Raw genomic sequence first — 15,539 nt, forward strand, 5'->3', positions numbered from 1 at the left:
CGAAACAGTCGCTGCGGTCTCAGGTTTTTTTCTGTACACGTTTTCTCCTGTACTTTTCTGCCTGCTCCTTTTCCTTCTCATCCCTGCTTTATTTCTCCTGCAGCTCTTTACATTTCTTCAGCTTCCTCCATCCCAAGTTTCTCACCCTGCCCCCTGTGCTCTCCTTGTCTCCCTTTCTTCCTATGTGGCTGAGACTGCTCTGCTGCCAGCCCCAACACATTCCCTCTCCTCATCCATGAGCTTCGGTCTCCTTTTTAGCCTTGCCGTAGAGACAGCAGGTAGCAACACAGAGAGAAAAACGTTGTGTAATGCCTCGTGGGAGAGGGAAAAGGATACCAGACAGACAGAGAGGAACAGCTACCCAGAGGCTCCTCTACCTGTGAACACGGGTATCTGGGAACCCCTTAAGTAGAGGGGAGCACCCCTAGGCTGGGACAGATCACTGACGCGCTGCCTTATGGCAACGCTACCACAGCTTAATTGTTTTGGTGAAGAACATCTGTACAGGCGCATAAAGATTGTGCTATTTTGGATAATGCTTGAAAAGGATTTTCAGCAGATAGGAAATAGCCATATCTCAAAATCTGCTACTCCAAGGTTTTGTGCCTGCTGAGCCAGTCTCTGAGGGAACATCTGGTTGTGAGCAAGTGCATCTTCAAAATTATGGACTAAAATGAGTTAAAACTCCCCAAACACAAGAGCTTCTTCCATTCTCCAAAGCAAAGTGGTGAATAACCCTGGGGGGAAATATTTCCCCTGACCTTGAATTGGTGTTCCCAGCACAGATGTGCATTAAGCCACATCTAATCGATCAGATACATCAGACGTTAGCAGACAGTGGAGGTGATGGAAAAGTCCCATTTCTGACTGCATAATACACCTGGAGAAATGTTCTGAGACTGTTTTCTTGTTCACCCAGATAAAAGCTGAGTTTTGCTATGAATAGTGAGCTTAATCCCCACATGCCTGTTGCAGGCACATACGTTTGGAATCTCAGCAGAAATACCAAGTTTCTGTTGCTCAGCAGGCCACACTACAAACAGCCCATCCAAGGGTACCGCACGGCCCAGCCCCGTGTCACGTAGAGTCCAGCTCCAAGACAGCTCTCCAAGAAAGTGCAAGGCGCTGCGTGTGACCCACAGGAATGGCATGGTTTGCCACAGCTGGTCCACTGCAGCACACACCTGTGTGTGCATGGGAAGAGAGAGAGGGTCTTCAGAACACAACTGCCTTCATAACACATTCTGTAGCAGTGGCTGAAACCAGCCTGCACAGTGCTTCAGATCCTCCCTTCAGGCCGAGAGGCTGAAGATTACACTCACTCTCCCAAACTCCTATGTTGTTCCCCAGTGCAAAGTCCTTTGCTTGGGCTCTGAACTGCAGACTGGAATTTGACCAAATCTTTCCGCACAGATGGGAGCAACTTGCTTTGAACAATGGTAACCAGAGAAGCACCAAAGCTGCTAGCTTCTTTCTGATAATCAAAGACGTAACAATGCACTGCTGCTCTTTCACGGCTAAAAGTCATAGCGTTCCAAAACACAAAGCAAAAAGAGATTTCTTGCAATGGAAACTCATTAATGACTTCCCTAAGGACTGACAATTATGAAGAATTATTGCTTCAAAAAAGCCATGGCAAACCATATTTTCCATTCAAATAAAGATACTGTGAAATATTCACTATCCTGGGGAAATGCCATTCTATTCTCAATTGCTAACTAGCTACGCACCAAAAATACCAAGTAATAATGGAAAATAAAACAATTTACGAGACTGGAGTGCTACCAAGCAAGTGAAAAACAGACCTGATCTGCCTCTTTCTCAATTTGCAAACTTGCAGGAGACTGGAACATGAAAGGGGTCCCACAGGGAGATGACGTCAGAGCAATCAAAAAGCCACAGCCATTACAATTCTTTTGCACATTTCTTAAACTCTTTGCCACCCACAACAGATTAAAACCCACAGAGAAACCCGAGATCATTTTTCTATATTTGTGGCCCAGAGGTTGCTGGTGAATCACATGGACAAATGTTTTCTGGGACGATTATAAATGATTCACAGCTGAAAAATAAGTTTTAGAACACTGAATTTAACAATGGTTAACCAATAGCTATGTCCACAGACTAAATACTTATTCAGATGTTTAGGGGAAATCTCTTTGCATTTATATTGATTATGGCACAGTACATCTTACAGGTTTGGTTCCCAATCAGAGGGAGAGGTTCCTGTTTCTGATAAACACATTAAATCTGGAACTCTAGCATTAAACACAGGCTAGCAGGGATGGTCCAATGCCTAAAAAAGTATGCAAAGTGGTTGCATGTTTACATAGCTTCCCCAGGAAGTGATTATAAACTCTGGATGAACTTGTACCAAAAAGGTGACTATTATTTGTATACTACATACTCCCATACGACAAGGACAACACCAGGTTTATAGCCCCATACTTAAAATGAGAAGAATTGTTTTGATTCAAACAACATTCACCTCAGGCAAAAGCCAAGCTTCTGAAAACAGCATCTTAAAACTGAAACACTTGCTGCTAATGCTCTGGCTCCTTATAGATGAAGGCTTGGTCTACACTAGAGCTTACTTTGGTATGACTTATGTCGCACAGAGGTGATGTAGCCGGGAGGTGCACGGGGGCCACCACCTGCATGCATCCACTACAACCTGCAGAAGACCCCGAAGGGGGGGTGCCAGGCTACAGCCTGAGCAGGAGAGGTGGGGGGTGCAGCTGCTCCCCGCTAGTGGCGCCACCTTTGCAAGGCTGCTGCCCCCCTGTGCCGCACTGGCTCCTCCATGACTGGGGCTTGCCACCACCACAAGTGGGATGCTCTGGCTCTCCGGTGCCTCCGGAAGGCGGCTTCTCCCTGCCGAGCTGCAGCAGCAGCCCAAGCCCGGCAAAGCTAGTGAGTGGACTCGGGGCGTGGGCCACCTAGCTGGGGTGGGGAGGTCTCGTGGGGAGGCTGTGAACCCTCCAGGGGAGTTCAGGGGGCGGGAAGGGAACCTGGTCTGGGGAGCAGCCCCTGGGCATGGCTGCCCCTGGGGTCTATAAAGGCTCATTGGGATTTGCCCTTCAATGAACTGATGTGCAGGGGTGGGAGCGCAAGGTGCAAGTTTCGCCTAGGGCGCAAAATACCCTTGCACTGGCCCAGCTCATATCAAATATGTTCTCCCTGCCTAAGCATTTATCAGTTGACCAAAATACCTTTCAACTTTCTCTTTGATACAAGAAGCTTATTGACATTAGTCTATATGTAAGAATTTAATTAAAATCACAAGTTCATTTGTGCTTATATCATCACCCTCTTCATTTTTTTAAATCCTTTTCCTTTAGAGGTTTGTATGTGTGGTACCTCCAGGGCCATAGAATTTTTCTTTTCTTTTCTGTGTTTAAGGTGAAACGAACAAGCCATTTCTGAGATACAGGACTTTAAAAATAGAAGTAATTTGTTTTTAGAATATTCTCTGGACATCTCTCAGACAGCATGGCCTAGAAACTTCACATTTGTTTTATTCATAATTCTATCTGAGGATATGTCTGCACTGCGCAATTAAACCCAAGCTCTCATCCAGGTTTTAGCCTTAACTCCCCTACTGTCCACACAAAGACCTCTGACCTGGGTTTGGAGGTGTTTTAAGCCCAGGCTGGCTGGGGATGAGGACTACAGCCTGGGCTCCAGTTTGACTTTGGCTGTAAGCTTCAGGCTAAATCATTCAAGTGCTAATAGTCCTCCAATACCCTTCCCACAATTCCCTCCCTCCTTCCCAAAGGACAGACAAGTTCTCATGGAATTGACACAAATAACTGAAAAAGAATCTTAGAGCTTCCCAGCACGACGAATCATAGGCTATGCCCCGAGACGGGGGAGTGCAGAAACAGTGAGGCCACAGTAACTCAAGTACTGCTTTGCAGTGGGCACGCTCATATCTGGGCGAGGCTAACCTGGATTCTAATCACATGGGTTAACTGTGTAGCGTAGACATAGTCTTAGATAATTATCTCCACCCATTCTGCCCCCCACCCCCCGCAATTTTCGTAATATCTTAGGGGAACTGAACTTGAGTCCCCAGCTAGTTCTCTGACCATTCCTCCCATTATCCTTCATAAGAGCTAATGTACAGAACAATTTCTGGCAATGTAGGCTGCTGACTTTAGGACGTTTTCAGTACAGATGTCAGGATGTTTGACTGGACTAGTTATTACAACTTTACCAAAGGCCTGGTGAGCTCCACAGGCCCCACTGGTATATAGCTTCACTGAATATGAAATCTCCATTAGCTACAGTGCTCCAGCTCAGCAAGATTATTACAGTTTGTGAACTCCATCAGCCAAATTACCGGGTATAGTAGGAAGAGAGCCTGAGATATAAACCTCTGTATCAGAGGCCTGATATGAGGCAGGACCTGCTCACAGAATCTGGCAAAAACAGGGCTAATATTGCAGAAATACACATTCCTAAGAAGCGCTAAGCACAGAGCACTCACGCAAACGTAACCTGATATCAAGTAGTACCAAAACATCCCAGTATCAAGGATGGCACAAAAACACTCCCCAAGGATAACAGGAACACACTAAAAGACAAGGTCAGGAAGACAGTACGTAATAGAGATGTTTTGATCAAACCAACATGTACCAGGTGGTGGGTGATAACTAGCCACATCAGGGGGCAGTAACTATGTCAGAGGCAGTACATAACTTGTTTGTATCAGGGTATAAAGATGCATCTCAAAGGGAGCATCTTTGTCCAGCCAAGGGGGGAATGGAAAGTCCTGCCGTTCACTGAGCAACATCCACTGTCACAAGAATACGTGTCTCAGTGTCCTCGCAGAGTCTGACAGGTGCTATTACCATACTTTGTTGGCAATAAATCTGGTCTGGTACCTTCGTACCTTAACAGATCTTGTTGTCATTGGGCGGATCACTCAATGTCTGCTGTGCCGGCTGTCTGCGCAGAGCAGGGGCAGCACACAGACTGTTTACAAACTTCAGAAAGTTTACAAATATGCTGGCAAAGGCATCGCACTCTGTAAGTCACACACTGCTGGAGGAGATTTTAATATCCATCAGAAGAATTTGATTCAGTAGGTCACAGACTGGCACAGCCTCCAGAAAGTATAAATTAGTAGATAGTTCTTATACTTGAGCTAGTTTGAAATGTGTATTACCTGGCAGGGCAGTGAGGACAGCAATTCCCAACCCCTGACACAACACTATTACAGACATTGTGCATTTTTAAATGTACATTTGCAGCAAGACAGAGCGGAAATCAAAGCTATTTTTAAAGTAAAAGCAGACATTCAAGAGACAGTGGTGACTACTATTTTATTTCAAGAGCACAACTATGATGTTGCTTGGGGAGGGAAAGAGGAAGCATTTAAAATATTGTTGTCAAAATGTAAGAAGCCTCAAAGTGAAGCACTGTGATATTAGAGTTCAGAAATAATGAAACAGAAAATTCCACAAAGCCAGAAAATAAAGCTAGATATGCCAAAACTTCTATATTTCCTTCTCTCGGTGAAAAACATACTTATGTTTTTCAGTTTAATTTCACTGAGAGATGAGGCTTCAACTAAGCAAAGCCAGTACTGGACCAGATTCTGGTCTTGTTGACTTCAAGGGAAGTTTTGTTACTGCCTTCATTGAGAGCAAAAACAGGCTCCTTACTTAGTAATAACTTGACATACACATAAAAGGAAACATGGGATTTAGGCTATAACTATGGTGGATAAGAAGCAGCCTGAAAGCTACCGTTTAAAATTTCAGGAAGCAAGAACTCTGTAATTTCATCAGATTTAGGTTACTATATTATGTGTCAAAACTGAAACATCTATTAGAACAACATTAGATCATTATCAGCACATTAACTGCAAAAAAATATTTTACTAAGACACTGGAAAGCTGACATGAGACTGACATTTTAGGAATGGATTTCATCACTAGCAGACACAATCTCTTTTGAAAGTGTATATGATACACCAGTACTGGGATAATTATGGTTCATATACTGTCAGTCAGGAGATTAACTCTTAAACCTTCCCCTCGCTACCGTTTTTCTGCTTACTTTTCTGCTTTCCTCTTAAGCAGGATGAAGCAGACCGTGACAAAACGAGTTATATTTTTATACTTCAATCTACCCTACTAGCGATAGCAATAGTTACACAAATGTACTTTCTGTATGCACTTGTTTGCTATACATTTACACTAGAAATTCAATACAAATTAGAAGAGGACCACAGGACGCAGAGAGAAAAGACAAACAGAGGGCTGATCACAGGAGAGATTGTTACTCACCATGTTTCCTTTAGCAAAGAGAAGACTGCTGTTTAGTTACTATGAACAGAGCAGAGACCAGACTGACTAGATTAGATCTTAGTATCAGCAACATACAACACATCCTACCACCATCATCAACATGTAACATGGTGAAAAATGAAGGAGTAAAAAGTGAAAGTCATAATGTTCACTACCCCGTTCACTTTTAAATGTGACTATTAGAAAAACCTTATGGAGAGAAGATTCTGGCTTGGTCTAGCTGTCTGGGGTAGCACCACGCATGGCCACAGGTGGGAAGAAAGACTGAGGCATCAGTCTATGGAGCTACAAAGTGGCAAAGAGAAGACGGCATTTCTTCGGGAGCAGTTTACGTAAGCAGCTTTTGCTGGTGACATTAAAGACTGGGGCGCAAACCGCAGAAAGGACTCAGCTCTACCTCAAATGGGAAAGACAAAAGTCACCCACAACATTTTTAAGTGTCCCTTTTTCAAACATACCGGCTCCACCTTACCTTTAATAAGCTCTGGCTTGTAGGCTTTTTTAAGTTGTTCTAGGAAGTTGTTGTAGAAAGACTCTGCTTGGTCTGCGGGCATAGCCATGTGATAGTCTGGTTTGTTTCCTTTCAGGATGCACTGCAGAGTAAACTGGCTGACACAAAGCACCTCATACTGTTTGTCCATCACGCTTTTAGACCAGTGTTTCCCGCTTTCGTCTTCAAACACACGCAAGTTTAAAATCTTGCGAACCCTGTGAGGAGAAACAGAACAAAGAAGGCTACTTGCATGACCCTGGCTCGTTCCGAATCATCATGTGTAAGGTTAACAGGTGTGAACGGCACACAGGTATTGATACAAGCACAGGTAACAAGAGATAGATTATAATACATAGGTACAGGTATTTGATCACAAGCCATTCATTCATCCCTTTCCCTAAAAAAGGGAAGTCTTATCAATATCACACATACAGAACCATAGGCATGAAAGCCCTTACAAACTCATCACGCTATTTGTATAAAAGCCTTCTCTTAAACATTTGGGGAAAAATAATTTGGAAGCAAAATTAACTGATTGGGGAGGACAATGATTTATTTGAGGAGGTAAAACTGATTTAGAAAACAGAACCAACTGCCTGGACTGGGCACACAAATGGGCCACAGGGCAACTATGAACTGGGCCCAACACTAGTCGTCAGCAGAGATAATTGCCCCCTCTGTATGTATGCATTGTTGGTTCATTTCTACTGTTCGATCAATAATAATACTCCATTCCCATCCATCTGGATTCTTTTAAGTTCTTCCTTTAACGTTTATGCTGTTTCATCACTTGCAGCACCTAGTAATGAGCCCTGCGAGTTTCAGTTTGTCTGAGGAGTACATCCAAGGCAAAACACTACAGTCATCACTTTAAATTGATCATTTTGTCCCACACTGAAGAGGATGTTATTAGCCTAAACTTGGAACGCACTTATCATCAAGCGGAAGGCTTTGCCTTTCAGCTGTTTTTATGGCACAGTCATATATTGATGTTCAAGAATCTCTGAGTATCAAAGAAACAGAAACTGCTCCTGAATCGAGCTGCTGATTAAAGGCTGCTGGAAGGCCTGCGGCAGAGACTTAAATCATCATCATCACTGATGCACTTAGCAGTTGATGACAGCATTGGAATTGTCTCACTTGCAGGATCAACAGACAAAGTTTCATTCAGTGGCATTTGAAGAACCTGCTTAAACCAGACTGTCATTTTTTCTCCTTAGCAATTCTGGACCATGTTTATATTTTATTTAAGAATAATTCTCTCTCTTCACTAGTTCAGTCCATTCAATTGTTTCCTGACTCTTTATTCAACTTCCATATACGTTGAGTCAGAGAAATTAATCCCTTGGAGTTTGGGAATCTCTACATTCTAATCACTCAGGTGCAGTATCGATCACCAGCTTTCACGGTTACTAAAGCAAGCATGAGATACAGTGACTCAGTGAACTGAACATACTTTGAAGACAGGAAAAGTGAGATAAGGTAGCCCAGCTTTACACAGAAGCACATTTTCAAATTTCCTGCCCATCTTCTAAAAATTTTAGATTCTAACAAGTCAAGCCCCAGGACAGTTCACAACTCCATGCACCATTCTCTCTTCAGCATCCAATGACAGTTGATTTAATCCAGTTTCCACTCTTCTCTCTAATCACCAATGACTTTATCTATTTCATTCCCCTTCTCCTTCCCTCTCTAGGAGTCTTTAGTTTTCTTAGCCTTTCTTACTTGACTTAACAAAGCGCTAAAGTTTTCATGTGCAGATTGAAAAGAGATCCTGAGATTTCCAGTATCACAAAATTTTTCAAATATGTTGTATGTTAACGTAAACAGTTTATAGTGACATACAGTAGAAATGTTTAAAACAACTATAACACCCAAAAAAAAAAAAACAGAGGTTATTTTCTGGGGAAAACATGTAGTGGTTGGTTTACTTGTTTTGGGGAGACTTTTCCACAGTGCTGCATAAAATGAAGTGAAACTACATTCGTTAGTCTCTAAGGCGCCACAAGCACTCCTCGTTCTTATAACCAGGAGGCCCACAATCAAAGTGTAACATAAAAAAACAAACACGGAGAAGCTCACATTTTCCTACAGCAAGAGGCCACTTTTTGAATATAGTTCTGAGATTACTGATTCAGAGTTAGTAGCATATGAATAAACAGGAATTAAAAGGGAACACTCAATGCATGTCGTGACTTACATGTGTTCTAGCTCTTTGTGAGTATCTTCCAAAGAAATACCCAGCAACACACAGATGCCTCTTCCAATGGAACTTATTTGTTCCCCACCCACTGCAGGACAACAACAAAAAAGAGTGTGAAATTAACACACTATCTGGCATTATGGCACATGCAAGCATCAATTCCAACAGGCAATGGTACAATAAACGCTTTCTGGATACGTCACTTGAATTTAAGGAGTTAACTAGCTGTCTACAGCATGTACACCAATTCAGTTTTACAGAGAGGACTGAAAGTCATTTCTGTGAAAGGAGAATTACCTTACAAGTAAGTTTAGCATCTTGCAATGCTGTAAGAAAACTCAGAACATGTACACACGCCATACCAGCATTCCAAATGTTTACTCCCCATTATACAATTCTATCCATCAGTTTAAAGGCAATATTTAGTGTCCCGCCCCCTTTTTTGGTGAGTTACAAAATATCAGCCCCTTGCCTCTCATGAAATCGATTTGCTAAATGAAGAGGTGATTTGGCAGCTCAATATGCTTGCTCCAGTGTTTCAAAACATTGCATGAAGAGTTTTAGCCTAGCAATTCTCATAGTCAACGTGAGTCACATGGTTAAGAACATGAAAAAATTCTTCGAAAATTTACCCAACTGTATGAAATCAATAAACTCATTTGATTTCTGCACTGCTGAAGTCTCTACAAAAATTAACATTTTAAAAGATTTTTTTTTGGTCGTTTTCACTGCAAAAAATAAGTTGCATTCAACGTTTTGGTTTTTCATGATTTGCAAAGAGACAAGCATTATGGCGCAGAGGTTAAGGCCCTAAGCTGAGACCAAACAGACCTGTGTTCTCTACAGCTCTCAAGTTGGCTGAGCAGTCTATGGGGTCCTGAGTGGTTGGGGGGGGTTGAGTGTTTTTCTAAACATAATGCTCTAATACAAGCACAGCTATTGAACTTGAAGCAGGAATTAATACAGGGACATCCTGTTACCTTGTTATGCAGAAAGTCAGATGAGATAATCACAACGGTCCCTTCTGGCCTTCGAATCTATCTACGAAAACTGATCTTGGTATAAATGGGCCAATTCTACCCAACCGCATGAAAACAAGTATCAGTTTCATGACATCTAAAATAAAATATGTCCCTCCAGACCCACTGTAATATGCTCAGAGAGATAAAAAGTGATTTTAATGAGAACTCGGGGCCATGGCTAGGATTACTTTATTTAGATTTATACAACATCTAAAAAAACACACTGAGCATTTTAAGATTGGTTAAAAAACACAACCATACCTGTACAAACAAGAAAAAAAGCCAGCAGCTACGCACAAAACAGAATATAAAATGCCATGAAAGCTGAGAGTTAAAGCCGTGAACAGAACCTTACCCACCCTCCAGCATGCCCTTGCTCAAAAACCTGCAACAAGTGACTGGTTGAGCAGCGCACCTGGAGGGTCAGTAAATTTGGACAATTTCCAATGAGGGGTTGGTTGGAAGGATCAAATTATAGAGCTGAAGGCCCTTCATGGAGACTATCTTGTACCCAGCCTCCTCTGATTGCTACTGAGAGGTTGCCAATTCAAGCACCTCTGCTGATCTCAACTGTATTTCCCTCAGATAGGAATGTCCCAAGCCACTTATGGCTTTGTGGGTCAAAGCCAACACCTTAAATCCCAATCCACAAATCAGGTAATCAGCGTGGATCACACAGCACTGGTGCCATGCTCCACGTAAGATACGCCAATTAATAAGTAGGGTTGCTGTATTGACGGTCTGCTTCAGTTTCCAGATGGATTTAAGGGGAAGCCCCAAACTGAATGTATTGCACTCTTATTATCTTGTCCTGAGGTAGCATCTCGGATCCCTAGTTATATACCAGTGCCCTGCTGTCATAGACAGACAGACAACCTGCCCTCTGGACTATGAAAACTGAATGAGATAGGTTATGAGCAGGTCAGGTCAAATCAAATGTCGCAGTCATGCTGGAAGTACACATCAATCAGTTCCTTCACTGAAAGAGGCCTTTTAACAGTCTACACCAACAACAAAACTTTGAACTTCATTGGGAGGCTCTCAGAGAGCAAGCGGAGCCGAATGTAGCTATGGGAGAATAATGATAATACAGATACAGACACTCCCCAGCTCAAATTTTGCATAAGTCGGAAATGTATAGCCAACCATTTGCAAAAAAAAAGAAAAAAATCCTCCTATTTCTAGCTTACGGAACTTTTTCCATAAGCACAGATTTGCGTAAGTCGGGTTTGCGTAAACCAGAGGGCGTCTGTAGACCTAAAAGCACTATACAAAGGAGTTACAAATCATTATCTCCATTTTACAGATGGGGAAACTGAGGCACGTAGAAGTGAAATAACTTGCCCAAGGTGACCCAGCAACCCGGAGCAGAGCTGGCAATAGAACCCAGGATTCAAGTCCCTGTCCAGTGCTCTCTCCACTACTCATCCTTTTCTTCAAGTCCTTCTCCCCCAATAAATAGCCATAGTGCCTGCTCCCACAGCTGCTTGGAGATTTATCCAACTGCAACAGAATGGTTTTCACTTTAGTGCTGTGGGCTCCGCCGCTGTCCAGAGGTCCTAAACATCAGAAGAGAGAACCAAGGGAGCCCTGGTCTGTTCTCTTTGTGGCACAACTCAGCAAAGCACTGAGCAGCAGCAGCGGCACTGGGGCTGGCTGGAGGCTCGGGAAGGCAACACTAACATTTAGACGGGTTTTTGTTTTGTTTTTAATCTTGAAGGAGATTTTGAATGAAAGCTTTGACTCAGTACAAGGTGATGCGGCTCGTCTAGGAAAGCTTTGTAGTGGTTCACTCAAGGTTTAGTAAAGAGAATGGGTGGGTGGGCCAGTGTGTGTGGAGTGGGGGAGGAACAGTGGGGTGGGATGGACTGTAGATACTTAAGGGGAGTGGGAGGGTGGGAACATGGGCTGAGGGGGCCAGTAGGTGGGATGAACGGTGGCGTCATAAACAGATAGCTAAGGGTTAATGTCTCTTTCACCTGGAAAGGAGTAACCTGAAACACCTGACCAGAGGACCAATCAGGAAACAAGACTTTTTCAAATCTGGGTAGAGGGAAGTTTTGGGTGCGAATTCTTTGTCTTGGGTCTGACCCTCTCGGCTATGAGAGTGATTTTTTCTCTCTCCTGGCTTTCTAATCTTCTGTTTCCAAGTTGTAAGTACAAAGATAGTAAGACAATAAGGTTTATATTGTTTTCTTTTGTATTTACATGTGTGTAGTTGCTGGAATGTGTTAAATTGTATTCATTTTGGATAAGGCTCTTTTACTCATTTTTTTGTTTTAAGCAAATGACCCTGTATTTGTCACCTTAATACAGAGAGACCATTTTTATGTCCTTTTCTCTTTCTTTTTATATAAAGCTTTCTTTTTAAGACCTGTTGGAGTTTTTCTTTAGTGGGGACTCCAGGGAATTGAGTCTGCAGCTCACCAGGGAATTGGTGGGAGGACGAAGTCAAGGGGAAAATCTCTTTGTGTTAGATTTACTAAGCCTAACTTTGCATACCCTCTGGGTGAGGGGGGAAAAGAGATTAGCTATCTCGGTACTTGTGTTTTCCAGGACTGGAAACAGGGAGGGTGGAGTCCCTCTGTTTAGATTCACGGAGCTTGCTTCTGTATATCTCTCCAGGAACCCAGGGAGGGAACACCTGGAGGGGAGGAGGGGGAAGGAAAATGGTTTATTCCCCTTTGTTGTGAGACTCAAGGAATCTGAGTCTTGGGGTCCCCCAGGGAAGGTTTTGGGGAGACCACAGTGAGCTAGGCACTGTATAAATCCCTGGCTAGTGGCAGCGTTATCATGTCCAAGCTGGTAACTAAGCTTGGAGGTTTTCATGCTAACACCCATATTTTGGACGCTAAGGTCCAGATCTGGGAAAAATGTTATGACAGGTGGGTACAGGGAATGTGTATGTGGGTAAGGAGGACAGTGGGAGAGGGTAGGACAGTGGGTGCAGGAGCGGGAGGGACACTGGGTCCATGGATAGGTGAGTGCTCGGGAGTATAGGTGGTTGCAGGGGTGAAACAGTGTGTGGGAGTGCAGAGGCAGCATTTGCAGGTCTGTGGGTGGGAAAGTCAGTGGGGGCCAGGGGCAGCATGTGAGTGGAATAGCAGATGCAGGTGCTGATGGGCGGGTGGGAAGGAGACGGGATGCAGGGGAGAGTTGGAAAGACAGGGGTGCAGGGGGAGGGTGGGCATGCAGGGAGGTGGGAAGATCACAAGGTGCTGGGGGAGGGTAGGACACGGGGTGCTGTGGAGAATGGGGAGGACAGTGGGGGAGGGCAGAGCGCAAGGGGAGAGATAAGAACAGGACTGCAAGGGGAGGGGGTGCAGGGGGAAGGATGCGTGGGGAGGAGGAAGGACGGGGGTGCAGGTGTGGGGGGCAGAGGGGGAAGGCCAGAGGGTGCAAGGGGAGGGGCTGCAGGGAGAGTGGGGAGGATGGGGCGCAAGAGAAGGACAGGGTGCAAGAAGGATGGGGTGCAGAGGACGAATGAGTTGCAAGAAGGACGGGGTTGAGGGGGAGGGGGAAGGAGGAGGGTTGTATGGGAGAGGGGAGTGCAGGGAAAAAATGGGGGATGGGGTATATCGGAAGGGGGAGCAGGGGGAAGGACAGGGGAGGGGTGCAGGGGTACATGGGGAAGGGGTGCAGAGGGAAGGGGGGGAAGGGGAAGGATAGGGTGCAGAGGAAGGGGGTTCAAGAGGAGAAGGAAGGACAGGGCAGGGGAAAGAAGAGGGGTACATAGGGTAGGCGGTGCGGGGTTACATGAGGAAGGGGGATGCAAGGGGAGGAGGAAGGACGGGGGCAGGGGAAGGACAGGGAGGGGTACATAGGGTAGGGGGTGCGGGGTTACATGGGGAAGGGAGATGCAAAGGGAGGAGGAAAGACGGGGGCAGGGGAAGGATGGGGCACATGGGGAGGGGTAGCAGGGGGTGCAGGGGAAGGATGGGGTGCAGGGGAACGGGGTTCAAGGGGAGAAGGGGTGGAAGGGGAGGAGGATGGACGGGGGCAGGGGAAGGAAGGGGGGTACATGGGGAAGGGGGATGCAAGGGGAGGGGGAAGGATGGGGGGCAAGGGAAGGGGGTGCAAGGGGAGAAGGGGGTGGATTGGGAGGAGGAAGGACGGGGGGCACATGGGGAAGGAGTGGAAGGGGAGGAGGATGGATGGGGGCAGGGGAAGGACGGGGGTACATAGGGAAGGGGTGCAGGGGAAGGGGGTGCAGAGGAAGGGAGTTCAGGGGGAGAAGGGGTGGAAGGGGAGGAGGATGGAAGGGGGCAGGGGAAGGACGGGGGTACATGGGAAAGGGGGTGGAAGGGGAGGAGGGAGGATGGGGGGGTGCAGGTGAAGTGGGATGCCAGGGGAGGGGGAAGGATGGGGGCAGGGGAAGGGGGTGCAAGGGGAGAAGGGGGTGGAAGGGGAGGAGGAAGGATGAGGATAAATGGGGAAGGGTTGGAAGGGGAGGAGGATGGACGGGGGGTAAATGGGGAAGGGGTGCAGGGGAAGAGGGTGCAGAGGAAGCAGGTTCAGGGGGAGAAGGGGTGGAAGGGGAGGAGGATGGCCGGGGGGCAGGGGAAGGAGGGGGGAGTACATGGGGAAGGGGGTGGAAGGGCAGGGGGAAGAACGGGGTGCAGAGGAAGGGGGTGGAAGGGAAGGAGAAAGGATGAGGGGTGCAGGGGAAGGACGGGGGTACATGGGGAAGGGGAGCGGGGGAAGGACGGGGAGGAGTGCAGGGGAAGCGGGTTCAGGGGGAGAAGGGGCAGAAGGAAGTACGGGGGGTACATGGGGAAGGATGGGGTGCAGGGGAAGGAGGTGCAGGGGGAGAAGGGGTGGAAGGGGAGGAGGACGGACAGGGGCGGGGGAAGGACGGGGGGTACATGGGGAGGGGGTGCAGAGGAAGGGGGGGTGCAGAGGAAGGGGGTTCAGGGGGAGAAGGGGCAGAAGGGGAGGAGGATGGATGGGGGTACATGGGGAGGGGGTGCAGGGGAAGGGGGTTCAGGGGAGAAGGGGTGGAAGGGGAGGAGGATGGACGGAGGGGCAGGGCAAGGACGGGGGGTACATGGGGAGGGGGTGCAGGGGAAGGGGTGCGGGGAAGGGGGTTCAGGGGAGAAGGGGTGGAGGATGGACGAAGGGGCAGGGGAAGGACGGGGGTACATGGGGAGGGGGTGCAAGGAAAGGGGTGTGGGGAAGGGGGTTCGGGGGAGAAGGGGCGGAAGGGGAGGAGGATGGACGGGGGGTACATGGGGAAGGGGTGCGGGGGGAAGGACAGGGGAGGGGCGCAGGGGAAGGGGGAAGGGGGTGCAGGGGAAGGGCAGGAGGATGGACGGGGGTACATGGGGAAGGGGTGCGGGGGGAAGGACAGGGGAGGGGTGCAGGGGTACATGGGGAAGGGGTGCAGGGGAAGGGGGTTCAGGGGGAGAAGGGGAGGAAGGGGAGGAGGATGGACGGGGGGTGCAGGGGATGGACGGGGGGTACATAGGGAAGGGGTGCAGGGGAAGGGGGTGCAGAGGAAG

At 46.8% G+C, this 15,539-nt stretch overlaps 1 protein-coding gene across 1 annotated transcript in view; it reads right to left on the reverse strand.

The window, feature by feature from the left end:
- The window catches only part of DTD1 (D-aminoacyl-tRNA deacylase 1), a 102,144-nt gene that overhangs the window by 85,613 nt on the left and 992 nt on the right, over positions 1 to 15,539 (reverse strand). The window contains exons 2-3 of the mRNA XM_050951308.1: positions 9,014 to 9,104; positions 6,793 to 7,028 (exon numbers count right to left, since the gene is read on the reverse strand). Of these exons, the coding sequence (XP_050807265.1) occupies positions 6,793 to 7,028; positions 9,014 to 9,104 (327 nt within the window). The remainder of the gene's footprint in view (positions 1 to 6,792; positions 7,029 to 9,013; positions 9,105 to 15,539) is intronic.

The sequence above is a fragment of the Gopherus flavomarginatus genome, chromosome 4 (assembly GCF_025201925.1).
Source record: "Gopherus flavomarginatus isolate rGopFla2 chromosome 4, rGopFla2.mat.asm, whole genome shotgun sequence".
Taxonomy (NCBI): Eukaryota; Metazoa; Chordata; order Testudines; family Testudinidae; genus Gopherus; species Gopherus flavomarginatus.